This window comes from Papio anubis, chromosome 4 (genome assembly GCF_008728515.1).
Source record: "Papio anubis isolate 15944 chromosome 4, Panubis1.0, whole genome shotgun sequence".
Classification (NCBI taxonomy): Eukaryota; Metazoa; Chordata; class Mammalia; order Primates; family Cercopithecidae; genus Papio; species Papio anubis.
Genome location: NC_044979.1, coordinates 175,601,581 through 175,617,107, shown reverse-complemented (window position 1 = coordinate 175,617,107; position 15,527 = coordinate 175,601,581). Strand labels below are relative to the sequence as shown.

General features: G+C 43.1%; 1 protein-coding gene across 2 annotated transcripts in view; it reads left to right on the top strand.

Annotated features, from left to right (window-relative positions):
* DSCAM (DS cell adhesion molecule) overlaps positions 1–15,527 on the top strand; it is an 825,379-nt gene that overhangs the window by 722,952 nt on the left and 86,900 nt on the right. For both annotated transcript variants that reach the window (XM_017956431.3, XM_031664941.1), the window contains exon 20: positions 6,287–6,420. In XM_017956431.3, coding sequence (XP_017811920.1) covers positions 6,287–6,420 — 134 coding nt within the window. The remainder of the gene's footprint in view (positions 1–6,286; positions 6,421–15,527) is intronic.

Here is a 15,527-nt window from a genome sequence, read left to right as displayed (position 1 = left end):
GGTCATAATCTCGGGGCCATAGACATAGTCTCGTATCCATAACTATAGTCTCAGGTGCATGGACATATTCTCATGTCTGTGGTCAGAGTCTCAGGGCCCATGGATATTGTCTTTTATCCATAAATGTAGACTCAGGTGCATGGAGATATTTTTGGGGTCTGTGACAACTGTTCACAGTTCACATTCTCTTTCCAGTACTACTCTATCAATGAGAACTTGTACCCCTATTATTGCTGCAGAAACACAAAGGATGACTTGGTGATCGGGCTTTCTGTTTTTGAGCGCAAGAACAACTAATCCTGACTTCTAAAACAGTTGTGAAATCCTAATGCCATTTTATTTGCCAATACTATAATATGAGCCAAGCCATAAGGAAAGAGAACACAAACAAAATGAATCTATTAATCTTCCAATTGCTGTTTTCACGCTGAAGGCAAAAGCTAGTTTCAGCCTTGATCCCTTTACACAAGAGTAAACTTTGCATATGTATCAATAGAGATAGTTAAGTTCAAATATTGACTGAACACATCACTAATGCACATAACTCTGAAGGCACGTGTGAGAGGGCCAGCAGCAGGTGTAATATGTCATCTCTACTCCCTCCCCACCGTCAATTAGCAAGTGTTATTGGGAGGAGGCCTGAAAGTAGAACTAAGAGGAAGCAAAAAAATAAGCTGACATCCAGATACCTCTGAATCCTCCCACCACTCATACCTTGAGCCATACATACTTATGAAGGTGTGGATAGTATGTGCCTGTGACGTGTGCTGGGGTGATTATATGACCACACGTCAGTGGACCTGAAAGGGGGTAGATTGCATGTTGTGTCTGCATAGCCACCAGCGGTGCTGCCCCTCAGTAGACACTGGGAAGTACAACCAATCAACACTGCTTAGGATTCCGGGGCTCTACAGCCTATGGTCGTGTGCCCTGTGCAGTGGCAGGTATACCAGCAACACGACACACAAGATGTCCTAGAAGAGGTTCTACCACGTGGCTTTCCACACTCCCTCCACTGCAGTGGTTCTCAAACTAGGTTCTTACACAGCCCAAGGGTTATTGGGTGGGCCCCAGTGGTAAGCAAGAGGCCCAGTGAGAGTCTCCATTCTCTCCCTGACCCTGGCTTCAAGAGCCACCCCACTTCTACTTGTGTTATGTGCTGGGTTTCCACATGATGGTTTGGTTAAAGGATCAGTCAAACATTTAAAGAATGTTTGAACACTCCTGCTCTAGTGAAAGGAAAGGCCAAAAATACCAGAATCTTATGGACATGGGAAGAGAAAAGGGACATATGTGCATTGCTTGGTGAGATGACAGCTGTGAACGTGACATGTCCCTCCAGGATTGTAGCATCTGCACGGCGCGGCATGGCTCAGGAAAAGCCACTGAAAAGTTGTGGGCTCAGAAGGATCTGGCTACCATGGTGTACCACATATGTACATGCATGTTTGTGTGTGCACATGCGCATACACACACTCCTGCCTGTGGCTGTTTACTAACAGCAGAAAAATGATGGTGAAAAAAAATGAAGCTGACTGCAGTGTTTGTGTGGGTGTTTAGTCAGACTTCTATCTGATATTCATACTTCAAACCAAAGCTGTTTCAGAAAAATGATTTTGGTATTTTACATTAAGGTATGTTACAGGAGGGCTTACCCATTTGTATTTATTTTCTATGCTGTGGAACAGATTGCTACAACCTTAACACCTTAAAGCAATACAAATGTCTTGTCTCATCCTTTCCAAGTGTCAGGCATCCAGGTCTGGTTGAGCTGAGTCCCCTGCTCAGGGTCCCACAGATGAATCAAGGTGTGAGCTGGGGCTGTGCCCTTATCTGAGGTCAGGGTTTCCCAGGCTCACAGGTTATTGGTGGGATTTTTTGTTGTTGTTTTTGGCTATGGGGCTGGAGTCACCAGCTTCCAGAGGCTGCCTGTTACTCCCTGTCACACCCCCTACCACATAGCAGCTTCCTCCTTCAAGGCCAATAGGAAAGCCTTACATGGCTTCCAATCCCTCTGACCTCTTCTGTCTCCCTCTGACCTCCATCTCCTCTTCTAAGGGGCACATCTGATTAAACCCAGCCCACTCAGGAAACTTTCCTTTTCATTAACTGAAAGTCAAGTGATTAGGACCTCAGTGATACCTGCACAAGCCCTTCACCTTTACCACATGGCACAAGCTGCCCATGGGAGGGTTCTGTCCATCATAGTAACAGGTGCCACACCCATTCAAGGGGAAGGAATCACCAAGGCACATACACTAGAGGGCAAGGATCTTGGGACCCATCGTAGAATCCTGCCTACCACACAGACATGAATGAAATCAGTTTTCCACTCTTGAAAAATATGTATTGAGCATCTAGTATGTTCCAGATACTGGCCCAGGCACTAAAGATGCAGAGAAACAGGATGGGTGTGGTGGGGTTTGCAAGCTAGAGGGGGAGACAGATGTTGATAGATCACCCCTGAGTGGATTGTGTCAAGTGCAATGATGAAGAATAGTCTTGACAGAGACATGGGAGCCCTGACCTGACCCAAGCTGGTGATCAGGGAAGACTTCCTGGAGGAAATGATACATGCTAGACCCTGAGAGATGAGTAGGAGTTGCCAGGGAGAAGGCAGAGGGTGGGGAAAAGTCCAGACAGAGGCATCCAAAGGCCCTGGATCGTGGCAGCCCAAGGGCCCGGGGTGGGAGAAGCAGACCACATTCAGGGAACTGAAACAGAGCTCAGTGTTGGGGAGCACCAGCGAATCAGGGGGAGAGCCCAGCTGCTGACCTGTCATGTCCATGTGGACCTCCAAAGGGCTCGTCAAGTGACAATGGGAAGGGAATTCCAGGTTCTGGTTCTTGCAGCTGAGAAGATGTGGAGAGCCCATTCCCTGAGATGGGACAAGAGAAGCGCAGGTTTGGATAGAAGATGGTGAGCCCTGTTGTGACTATGTTGGCCTAAAGTGCCTGTGTGACCCCTGGTGGAAACGTCTCAGCCAACTGGACACACGAGACACAGAAGCATCTGCAGCTCAGAAGGGATGTCCAGGTGCATTGGAGGAATGTAGAAGAGAGAATTCTCTGAAGGCCACATTCTTTACTGCAATCAATTAAATTTGTATGCAGAACTTCTCTCTACAATGCCCAGGAATTCATGAAAACTTCCCAAGCTTGTTTTGACCTTCGTAAGAAAAACTCAGATTACCAAAATGGGTGTGGTCACTAAGAGTGTTTCAAGAAAATATGTCCCAGACAGACATACACCATTTTTTACTCCATCATCTGCCCTCTCTGTCTTCTGCAACTCTCAGTGTCTGGTGTTTGTCATTCACCACTGAGTCACAAAGTAAAGGCTAGTATCATTTAATGACATTTAATCTAAGGACATAAGGATGGTTATTAGAGATGATAGCTAGAACTTATTTAGCACTTACTCTACAGAGAACGATAAATAAATCATTTACATGAAGTATCTCTTGTAATTCTAACAGCAAAAACATAAGCCAGCACAATTATTGTAGATTTATAAATGAGGGAACTAAAGATTATTAGAGTAGTTAATCGACTTGCTCAGGACATGGAACTAAGGGGTAGAGCCGCATGAAACCAGCAGTGGGGCTCCAGGGCCCACACCTTTAAGCTTTATGATATTGTCCAAACCAGAACGAAAATGTTAAGTTCTAGCTCTGAAAAGATTAGCTCAGTCATCCAGAAAACGTTTCCAAAATGCCGTGTTCTTCACATCTTCTACATTGTTATTTTATTGTACAAAGTTCTAGTAACCATACAACGAAGACTGTGCAAGATAGATCATAAATCCATGTAGGAGGAGTCAACTGCAAGTTTAGATGGTACAGTCAAAGCCCCTTGATCGGCTGTGACACAGGCGTGCTCATGGAAATCCTCAGTTGAAACAAGGAATCGCCAAACTTTACAGTGGCCAAGAAGTACCTGAAATGCTGCACTTTAGCTTAATACATATAAATATGTATTCACTCCCTAATCATTCTCTAATCACATGACTTAGGATCACTTCAAGTTTTGGGTGAAAACATTGGAGTTCTGTGCCGTCTTTTACTCCATGAACTGTGTATTTAATGTGTAGCATCTGCATTTTTCAACTGGTGTCTCAAGAGCATGTGACCATTTATCAACGATCTATTTGCAAATGGAGACAAATCCACATGTCCCATTCTTCTCAGTGGTCCTGACCAAACATAGATCAGCCTTCTTCCTTCCTTCCTTTCTTCCTTCCTTCCTTCCTTTCTTCCTTCCTTCCTTCCTTCCTTCCTTCCTTCTTTTCTTCTTTTCTTTTTTTATCCTTCCTTCCTTTTGTCTTCCCTTCTTCCTTCCCTCCTTCCTTCCTTCCTTTCTTTTTTCTTCCCTCTTCCTTTCTTCCTTCCTTCCCTCCTTCATTCCTTTTGTTCTTCCCTCCTTGATTTCTTTCTCTCTTTAATTTCTTTCTAACTTACCTCTAAGGAAGCCTTTCCAAAGCAGTCCCATTAACTGTCATAGAAACAGCTTTCTCTTGCACTTGAATTTCATTGGTTTATGTAATGAATTAACTTACAGTATTACCCGTGACAGGTACATTTGTCACGAACAGGTTGGAAACAAATAGAATTGACTCCTCTTCAGCAGCCATTCAACTGGTTGGTGCTAAACTACTTGGCCTCCTAAAGAGGAGATGTCCAGCAAGAGTGGTCACTGTGGTGAACACCAACCAGGGGCTTTATGGAAAGGACTGAGAGTGTTGGCTAAGCTAGGTGTCTACTAGGATTAAAATCCTCAGGAAACGTTCACTCTGCCCTTGTTCAGGAGGAGCCCTGGCAGCTCTGAACTAGGTTGTGGATGTCTTAGACATTGCCCTCACCTGATAGGGGTTTGTTCTCATGAGATTTCTTAATCCAGGATCTATCACTTATGTGTGTTACCTTTTCTAGACCTTCCACTGTCTGCAAGACTTGCCAAAACTGGATTTTATATTTTCAAATGGTGACTATGTCCAACCCAAGTTAGTTCTCACCAGAGCTCTTGGTTTTGTTATGCAGACTTAGAAGAGTCAAGATGACAATTATGAGATGCACATTCAACTCCACAGTATTTACTGAGCAGTTGCATTGCCGTCAAAGCAGTAAAAGACTCACAGCCTTCTCCAGGGGCTTGCAAGGGACTTATATTGGCTTGAATTTCAGTGCCTCCATCAATGTGCTTGCCCTCCATGTGGACAGTGAGGTTAATGAGGAACAAAGCAAGAGCCCTGATGCCTTTCTCACTGGCACCTATGACATTTTGGCATCTTCTGTGTCTTGGTCATCTCACCCCACCCCCCACCTCTTCAACCTGGAAAATAAAAGAACAAGAGGAGTGGGACATGCCTTCAATCTTACTCCCAAATCATGCTTAATATTGCTGCCACCATGTTCTGCCTTCTTAGCTGGTTTACAGGGGAGAGTTTGTCTTACATGGATACTGTGAATCTTTGACACAATAATCCCTATTCATCAACAATATTTCCATTTCTCCTGAGCCCAAAGTGGTGCCATTACAAAATGACTGGGGTGAGGGAGGGTGGGGTCTCCATGGCTGAGGTAGTTCACCCTCATGCTTCTCAAATTCAGGATCCAAAAGGTTCATCCCCAGTACATTCAAAGCCAAAAACTGCAGTAGAAGTAAGACTGATCCAGAAGTTAATTGTCCAGTTATCCAGAGGCAGGAAGTCTCCAGGCACTGAAATGGGCTGGGAAGGCTCCCCAGGACAACAGGGACTAGAACTGACTGTATTAGGTCCTAGAGCTACAAAGAACCACAGATTCCAACATTAGGAATGTATTTGCTCTCTCTGAGTTCTGGAGGCCAGAAGTCCAGAATCAAGGTGTCTGCAGGGCTGGTCGTCTCTGAGAGCTTTGAGACAAGCATCTGTTCTGGGCTTCTCTCCTTGGCTTATAGATGCCGTCTTCTCCCTGTGTCTTCACATCATCTCCCCTCTATACATGTCTGTCTCTGTGCCAAAACTGGCCTTTTTATAAGGACACCAGAAGTACTGGATTAGAGGCCACACTAACAAACTCATTTTAACTCGATTGCCTCTATAAAGACCCTACCTCCAATGACAGTGTCATTCTGAGGTCCTGGGGGTTAGGACTTCAACGTTTGCATTTGGGGGGACACAGCAGAACCTATAACGCTCGTCCTCAAAGAGCTGAACAGTGAGCGTGGAGTGGGGTCGTGTTGGGAGGCGTGGGCCCGCAAGCCCAAGTCGAGGCCCCACCTTGTGACTAAACGCACGGCTCTTCCAGTTCCAGGTCCTCCCGCGGGCGTGAAGGCAGCGGCGGCCTCAGCCTCCATGGTCTTTGTGTCCTGGCTTCCCCCTCTCAAGCTGAACGGCATCATCCGAAAGTACACTGTATTCTGCTCCCACCCCTATCCCACAGTAAGTTGGTAAATAACCAAGTGCCTTTGAAGCGTCTGCCAGGGACGAGCTGCAGGTGCTCGTGCTGGACAGTTTCATTCCTTTGTTTCCCACCTACTTGGGTCTTTCCGGTGGTTTTGTTTTGCCCCTGCTGTCTCCACATACAAAGCAAAGTCCTCATTTACACCTCATATGAAAATACGCTCCTGAATCATGACAAGGGGGACAATTGTCTGGAATTATTGTTTATTTGGTGAGTTCCTACTAAACTGCCAGCAACCTGATCAAAATCAAAGCCCAGAGGCCTTAATTGTGCCTTAATTGATAGTCAGTGGACAACACCTATTGATTTTACTGTTGGACTCATCATGACGGGCACTTCACGCCTTCCCTCCCTCCGACTCCTTCCCTCCCTCCTTCCTTCCCTCCCACCCCATCCCTCCCTTCTTTCCCTCCTCCGTCTCACACTGGGAAAAGAATAGCAGGCAAAACCCTATTGTGCTAGAAATGAGGGATTTTCGTGAAGATCTATTACCCTTACGGTTACAGCAGTCAGCCTGGTTCATTGTGAAGGAACTAAAAGTTATTTAGTATTTCAAAGTGTGGTTTTTGTTATCATTCATATTATTCCTGCTGAATAATTATTATAAAATTAGACTGCTTCTGAGACCACACCAAAACATATCAAAAAGGGAAATTAAAAAAAGAAACGTTGAAATCACCCACCAAAATTGATGATGTCTTCATAGAAACATTATGACATTTTCTGCGGCAGGTGCCGTGTTTCTTCCATCTTTGCATCTCCAGCTTCCAGTATAGAACTTGACACATGTAGTCATTCACTAAGTGTTTGTGGAGTGAATATACACACTGGTTTTGTTTATTTTCTGGTAAAATACACATAACGTAAAACTTACCATCTTAACCACTTTGATTATCGAGTTTATCAGTGTTAAATACCTTCACATTGTTGTGAAACCATCACTACCATCCATCTCCAGAACTTTACAAAACCAAAACTCTGTCCCCATTAAACACGAATTCCCCATCCTCCCTCCAGCCAGACCCTGGCACCCACCATTCTACTTTCTGTCTCTGGATTTGACTCCTCTAGAGACCTCATGCATGTGGAATGATACAGCATTTATCACTTAGTGACCGGCTCGTTTCACTTGACATGATATCCTCAAGATTCATCCATGTTGTAGCATGCGATGGAATCTCCTTCCTTGTGAAGGCTGAGAAATATTCCCAAACAAATTTATGGATTAATAATCAAGGTGATGTGTTTGTGCAAGCTCAGAGTCCACAGGGGCCCTTGAGGCCTGGTGTACCCCAACAGTGAGTGTGAGCGAGAGAGTATGTGGGCTTGCTTGGCCCATGAAGGTCCGTCTGTCTGCTGAAAAAGGTGTGTGCTCTACTGCTTATGCATTCATGGCAGTACGCTGTCCTTGAAGTCAATACGTAAATGTAAATGGTCTGAGTTAGGCTCCACAGTGTTTTTATGGGCTTCTTATGTCATTTTCAATATGCTGTTAATCCTCACTTGCTGAATCCTACCATCAAAGCCCAGAGATGTAGAGCACCGTAGACACAGAAAAAAAAAAACTGAGCCATTGTGCCCTCTACTTAGAGTGGCAATTCTTCGAGGACCCCCCACCCTGCCCAGGGTGGCCTCCGATTTTCTCCTTAACACTGACATGTCCGTGTATTCACCAAAGAGAGACAAAAATTATTGCTGAAATAAAGCGTACTCATTTTCCACTAGAACGTGAATTGTATCTGTATTAGTATTCGCTCATTCATTCATTGATCTCTTTGCTACGGGATTCATGTTTGCTGTTTTGACTCTAACAGGCTAGAAAGCACCTAGCAGGGTACAGAAACACCAGCAGCTTCCTCTCATTTTGTCTTCTCAATCAGATCTTTATCTGTAAACTAAAAATCCCTACCTGGCTTATTTGAAATGAGTCCTTAGTGACTGATGCTTGCCGAGGAAGCCCCTCTTTGTGGATGATACAGGCTGTATCTGGCTCTGTCCTCCCAGCCTGAGAATTACATACAATAAAAAAAGGAAGAAAAAACATCCTATCCTGCAAATAAAGTCACACAGGTGTTGTTAGATGGGGTAGAAACGCGTTTCCCCGGGATTTCTCCTGTCTCTTCGCCCACAGAACAATGGGATTTGACCTGCCCAGGATCTTAACAATACACTCTCAAAAGGGACAGTAATGAGGGCCAGCCAGGCATGATGGCTCACGCCTGTAATCCCAGCACTTTGGGAAGCCAAGGCAGGAGGATCACTTGAGGCCAGGAGTTTGAGACCAGCCTGGCCAACATATGAAACTCCGTCTCTACAAAAAATACAAAAATTAGCCAGCCGTGGTGGCACATGCCTGTAATCCCAGGTACTTGGGAGGAGGCTGAGGCAGGAGAAACTCTTGATCCTGGGAGGCGGAGGTAGCAGTGAGCCGAAATGACACCACTGCACTCCAGCCTGGGCAACACAGCAAGACTCCGTTAAAAAAAAAAGACAGTAATGAGAACAAACCAACCAGAAAAAGGTGGGAAATAACAGTTGAGATTTTTATCAGGGTATCTCTGTGTTGCCTTTTGACCATATTTAAAAGACTAGAGACATAGAAATATGATGAGCAGGTGCCTGTGTTCTTCCAGGCGGTGATACCTAGAAAGTGTTACAAGGAGGTCCCAGAACCCCAGAGCACCCTCATCGCAGTGAAGTGAACTAAAAACAGTTCCATCTCCATATCCACATTCCTATCTATCTATCTTAACCATCATTTAAGACCATGAGGCCTATTTCTTACATCAAATAATATCGTTGAGAGTTGAGGTCAGAGACAATTATTTCTCTTCAGAGGTGAATATTTGCAAAGAGTATCTATTATTCTGTTTTAAATATGAAATGATCAAGAAACTTTAAAGTACAGGAAAGAAGAGTGTTTTTTTGTTTTATTTTGTTTCTTTGTTTTTTGTTTTTTGTTTTTTTCCGTCAGTTTCTGCAATTTGACTTTCAGTAAACTGGATGCTGTCAAGTGTTCTGAGGTATTTGCATTTCTGGCTATGTGTACAAATGACCACCAGAGGGCAGCATGAGCTCTAGATATTTTCCTTGCTCATAAATCTGAATTTTTTTATTTGAAATGATTTCATAGTTGAATGTAGAACATAGGGGGATAAATCAGGACACAATATGCCTTGTAATTTGATCCTTTTTATAAGAGTCCCTCAGATAACCTCCTCGCTGATGTCAGTTTCTCTCAAGATCCCAAATTCATCTCCCTTTCTTGGGAAAGGACCTTGTTAAAATAGACAAGCTTTGTTATCTAATATGTGACATATAATGTCTGGTAATAGGCATTTATTTCATGGTGCTGTCTCAGTTTAGCTTACAAAAAGCCATTAGAATTTGAAACATTGCATGTGGCCCGATGACAAGTTAGAGTAACTGAGAATGAATCTGCCAACAGGTTGTCTAAAGATAGTGCTGACTGAACATGAACCTTCCCTCAGGGGTCCAGCAGTGCAATGAGATATTGAACTCCCTAATCAGAGATTCAAACCGCAAAATCTCAAAAGTCATTTGATTCAGAGCCTCTTCCCTATAATTTGCAGATTCTGGCTATTAATTTTAATATATAATGGTTTGAATGATCAAACAATCTATTATAAGCAATGAAAGTCCAAAGACTTGAGACGGCCCTTTTAAGGTCTCAGGAAGGAAACAGCCAAGATTCATTTCCTCCCTGATGCTCCGGTCTACATAAAAGCAGTCTGCAAAAATTTTACATACAGACTGCTTTTACTGTATACACATTAAATAAGCATTATGATGTAGACATTGTCTATTTCACAATGCTAATCTCATTTACAGAGCTTAGAAATGTAAAATTAGGAAGCGCAGACTTCTCATTAATGAAAACTAAGTCAGAAGGCATAAAATATCTCTGAGCTGTGATTCACATTGGTTATTCCAGCTTCAGATGATATTATTCAGTTCCTATACATAGTAGGTGCTCAATAAATGTTGCTGAGTGAACCAGTGAGAATACACCACTACTCTTCTTACCCAGAAGACTTGGGCAATTAAGTCTTCACAGTGTAGACCACAACTTAGAATTAAACAAGCCTTCTGGGAAGCAAAGTAACTCACCAGGTCCAGACAGCTTCCCACCCCAGGCAACAGGTGTGTGTTTTCCTCCCAACCGGCTGCAGACTGCATCGAATAAAGCCATGGTCAGGCTGAGGGCGAAAGGGGACTTCCGAGGACCAGAAATGTGCAGGAATATCAAGGAATGGGAAAGTGGTATAATGTGGAATCCGGAAAGCAGCATCTAACATGCTCGTGTGTATCTACAATGATACTCATCACAGTGTTCATTCTTCCCCTTTCACACGAAACAGGGACCTCCCGGCTGTATTAAAATGTCATTCCTCCCTCCCAGTACCCTCCCTATTTCATGTCACTGTAGCATATAGTGACACTACTAGACAGCAGTTTGCTTTTAAAATCCTCCTTTTCTTAGCTTCCATTATCTTGTTTTTTATTCTCTGTTGCTTCTCGTCCCTCTGCTTCTCACCCTTAAATATAGGCATTTTCCAATATTCTTCCTTTATCTCTTTTAATATGCTTCACTATCTCCGTGGATCATTGAATCTGCTCTTATAATTTAACTATCATTTGAAATTAAAGAGTTCACATTTTTTATTTCTAATCCTGACAATCTTAGAGAACCATCAGTCCTATATTTCCAACTTACCACCATCTGCGTACTCAGGAAGACCTCCCCAGTACTTCACATTCAGTGTGCCCACAAACATGTTTATACTTGTCTCTCCCTCTCTTCCTGTGTTCTAGTTTAGCTGATGATCTAACAAAATCTGCTGCTTTCTGACCAGAAACTCCGAGCTACCTATAGTTCCTCTCCTAATCATTCATTCATTTATACCACAAATAAACATAGAGCACTACTCTTACACCAAGCTTTGAGCCAGGTTCTGAATCACATCACTCAAGAGATGCTGAGTTAGGGGGCATCACAAACAGGCCTGAATCCTCAGTGATTTACAACAACCAACGGTTTTATTTTTCTTTCACGATCATGCTCATTGTGAGTATATGGCAGTCCATGCCGTGTTATCTTGACTCCAGGAAGGACCCAGGCAGGTTTCATGACAAAGAGAAAGAAATCTCTGAGGCTCTGACACAGGCATGTAAATGCTCCAGCACAAATCATGGGCCAGAATCTGTCATAAGATTCTGGTCCATGTCTTAACCACAAGGAAACCACGACGTATGCTCCAAACCCATACCCAGAAGTTCTAGGAAAGGCAGGAAACACTGGACAATGTCACCCTTCTGTGTGATGTGACGGAGGACACAGCAGTGATGTGTACAGCACGGTGCAGGGGTGCGGACGGGGGGTCACTCAAACACGGGGCCAGAGACGGTTGCTTGGAACACACAGCTAGTCCTGGCTTGCAGGAAGAGAAGAATCTTACCTGATGAATCAGAGGCAGGAGGGGGTAATATGATCAGAGGAAATAAATGAGCAAAGTGACATCATGTCACAAGAGCCCTCTGCAATGTCTTGTTTGTTTGTTTGTTTGAGACCGAGTTTCACTCTGTTGCCAGGCTGGAGTGCAATGGTGCAATCTTGGCTCACTGCAACCTCCGCCTCCCAGGTTCAAGCGATTCTTCTGCCTCAGCCTCCTGAGTAGCTGGGATTACAGGCGCCCACCACCACGCCAGGCTAATTTTTGTGGTTTTAGTGGAGACGGGGTTTCACCATGTTGGCCGGGCTGGTCTCGAACTCCTGACCTCAGGTGATGCGCCTGCCTCTGCCTCCCAATGCAAGGTCTTCTTAATCTCCTTTCCTTTCACACCCACTGCCCTTGCCTTGCTTCAGGTCCTCCCCCAGGGAACCAAAACCAAGTCAGAAGCCTTCCCACTGCCAGGCTCAACTCCCGGTCTGCTGTCCACATCCCTGTCACAATTCGTTTTTCCAATCCTGAATCTGAGCATGTTATTCCTTTGTGCAAATTTCTTGGATGACTTCTCATTTTTTACCTAAAGACATTCAAAATTCGCAATATGACCTAGATAGAGTTCCACAATCCAGCTGCAACTCCTGTCTAGTTTTATATTCTCCTAACCTTCTTCCATCTGGTATCTAAGTAATACCATGTCTCATATGTGTCTGCATTTGGGTACGTGTGTGTGTGTCTGTGTGTGTGTATATGTGTGTGTTGGATTCTCCTTGCCTTTTCCATCTCATCCTCTTTGGTAAAAATGTTTATTGTTTAAAGCTGAACTTAAATGCTATATTTTTATTTCACCATTTCTTAGCACTGGCTACATGTTAGGCACTGGGTGCCAAAAGCTTTATACCTATGGTTTTTGAACTTGTTCTATGGTGACCTGCAATAGAAAATGTAAGTTATAATCACACTACGAAAGTACACGCACACCACAAACTTGCATTTACTACACGTGATGCCCTCTGATATTTTCTGTTCCATTTGATTTTTTTTCTATTCTATTTCATTTTGTTTTTAAAGTGGTTGTCATGTTCCACTAAATTGCTCCTGTGACTCACATTTTTAAAAATACTGTTTTGCATCAGTTAATTCTGGTGACTATCTTACACAGGAAGCGTTGTGATTGTTATCTTCATTTACCGATACTGAAATGAAGACTGAACAATCTGGCCAGAGCCACGCAGGTTAGCAAAGGAAGACGGGACCTGCAACCCACAGGGGGCTGAGTTCAGAGTCCCAGCTCTTTGTCCTGATGCTTACCTGCGTTCCCTGGGATGTCAGCTCCATCCTGCCCCAGCGTTCCCAGCACTGACTTTCAACCTCACTTTGACATAACCACAATCTCTCGCGTTGTTGTTAGACATGAGCATAAGCTGGCAAACCTGTTACTGTGCTGAAACAGTGGATGCTCCTCAATTGTGTGTTGAATTAAATTTTACAGATTATGACTGTGAGTCTTCTAAAAGAGGTTAAATTGTGTAATGAAGCTGTAGCTTAATAAGGCAAGAAATTGTGTTATGTACTTTGGGATGCTTTGTATCCCAGAAGGATTTGGATCGAGTGCCTGTGCTTTTAAATCACTTACATAGAAATCATTCTTCCATCATTTTATTTAAATGACTTAAGGGTGAATCCTTTTTTTTTTTTTTTTTTTTTTTTTTGAAACAGAGTCTCGCTCTGTTCCCCAGGCTAGAGGGCAGTGGCACGATTTTGGCTCACTGCAAGCTCTGCCTACCGGGTTCACGCCATTCTCCTGCCTCAGCCTCCTGAGTAGCTGGGACTACAGGCGCACACGGCCATGCCCAGCTAACTTTTTGTATTTTTAGTAGAGATGGAGTTTCACCATGTTAGCCAGGATAGTCTCAATCTCCTGACCTCGTGATCCGCCCGCCTTGGCCTCCCAAAGTGCTGGGATCAAGGCATGAGCCACTGCGCCCAGCTGAATCTCTCTCTCCTTTTTTTTTTAATAATAGAAAATCTGAAAATTATGGAGATACCACAAGTTAACCTAAAAATAGACAAGTGTGTTCCATTTACACACATGTAATGAATCATGTACATGAGACCTTTGTGGAGTGCTTCTACGTGGCAGGCAGATGCTAGGCTCTGTATGTTCTTGGATCATCCAAACATTATTGAAGCCCCAGCATCCTGTCATGGAATCATATGGCTGGAAAAAAACCTAGAAGGGTTTCTTTGAGGCAAGGCTACATCTAAACATCCCAGACATATGAAAATCAATTCTGGTTTTATAAAATTTCTTGAGAAGTCTATTCCTGAAGCTTTCTTGGAAATATCTTTGTATTTCATGGCTAGTTCTAATGGAATGCAGTTCTTTACTTTTTAACTTTTAAGTTCAGGGGTAACATATGCAGGTTTGTTATAGAGGTAAACTTGTGTCACAGATTTTGTTTTACAGATTATTTCATCACCCAGGTATTAATCCTAATACCCATTAGTTGTTTTTCGTGATCCTCCCCCTCCTCTCACCCTCCACCCTCCAAAAGGTGTGTGTTGTGTGTTATTCCCCTCTATGTGTCCGTATGTTCTCATAATTTAGCTACCACATACAAGTGAGAACATGTGGTGTTCGTTTTTCTATTTCTGTGTTAGTTTGCTAAGAATAATGGCATCCAGCTCCATCCATCTCTGCAAAGGACATGATCTTATTCTTTTTCATGATTGCATAGTATTCTATGGTGTATATTTATCACATTTTCTTTATCTAGTCTATCATTGATGGACATTTAGATTGATTTCACATCTTTGCTATTGTGAATAGTGCTGTAATTAATATATATGTGCATGTGTCTTTATAACATAATGATTTATATTCCTTTGGGTATATACCCAGTAATGGGATTGCCAGGTCAAATGGTATTTCTGTCTTTAGGTCTTTGAGCAGAGTTGCCACACTGTCTTTCACAATGGCTGAACTAATTTATACACCCATCCACAGTGTATAAGCACCCCTTTTTCTCCACAACCTCACCAGCATCTGTTATTTTTTGACTTTTTAATAATAGTCATTTTGACTGGTGTGAGATGGTATCTCATCGTGGTTTTGATTTGCATTTCTCTAATGATCAGTGATGTTGAGCTTTTCCTATGCTTGTTGGCTGCATGTATGTTCTCTTTTGAAAAGTCTCTGTTCGTGCCCTCTGCCCACGTTTTATGGGATTTTTTTTTCTTGTAAATTTGTTTAAGTTTCTTATAAAGGTTGAATACTAGACCTTTGTCAGATGCATAGTTTGCAAAAATTTTCTCCCATTCTGTCAGCTGTTTACTCTGTTGATAATTTATTTTGCTGCACAGAAGCTCTTTCATTTACTTGATCCCATTTGTCCATTTTTGTTGTGGTTGCAAATTGCTTTTGGTGTCTTCATCCTGAAATCTTTGCCCATGCCTATGTCCTGAATAGTAGTATTACCTAGGCTGTCTTCCAGAGTGTTTATAGCTTTAGCTTTTACATTTACATTTTTAAATCCATCTTGAGTTGATTTTTGTATACGGTGTCAGGAAGGGGGCCAGTTTCAATCTTCTGCAGATGGCTAGCTAGTTATCCC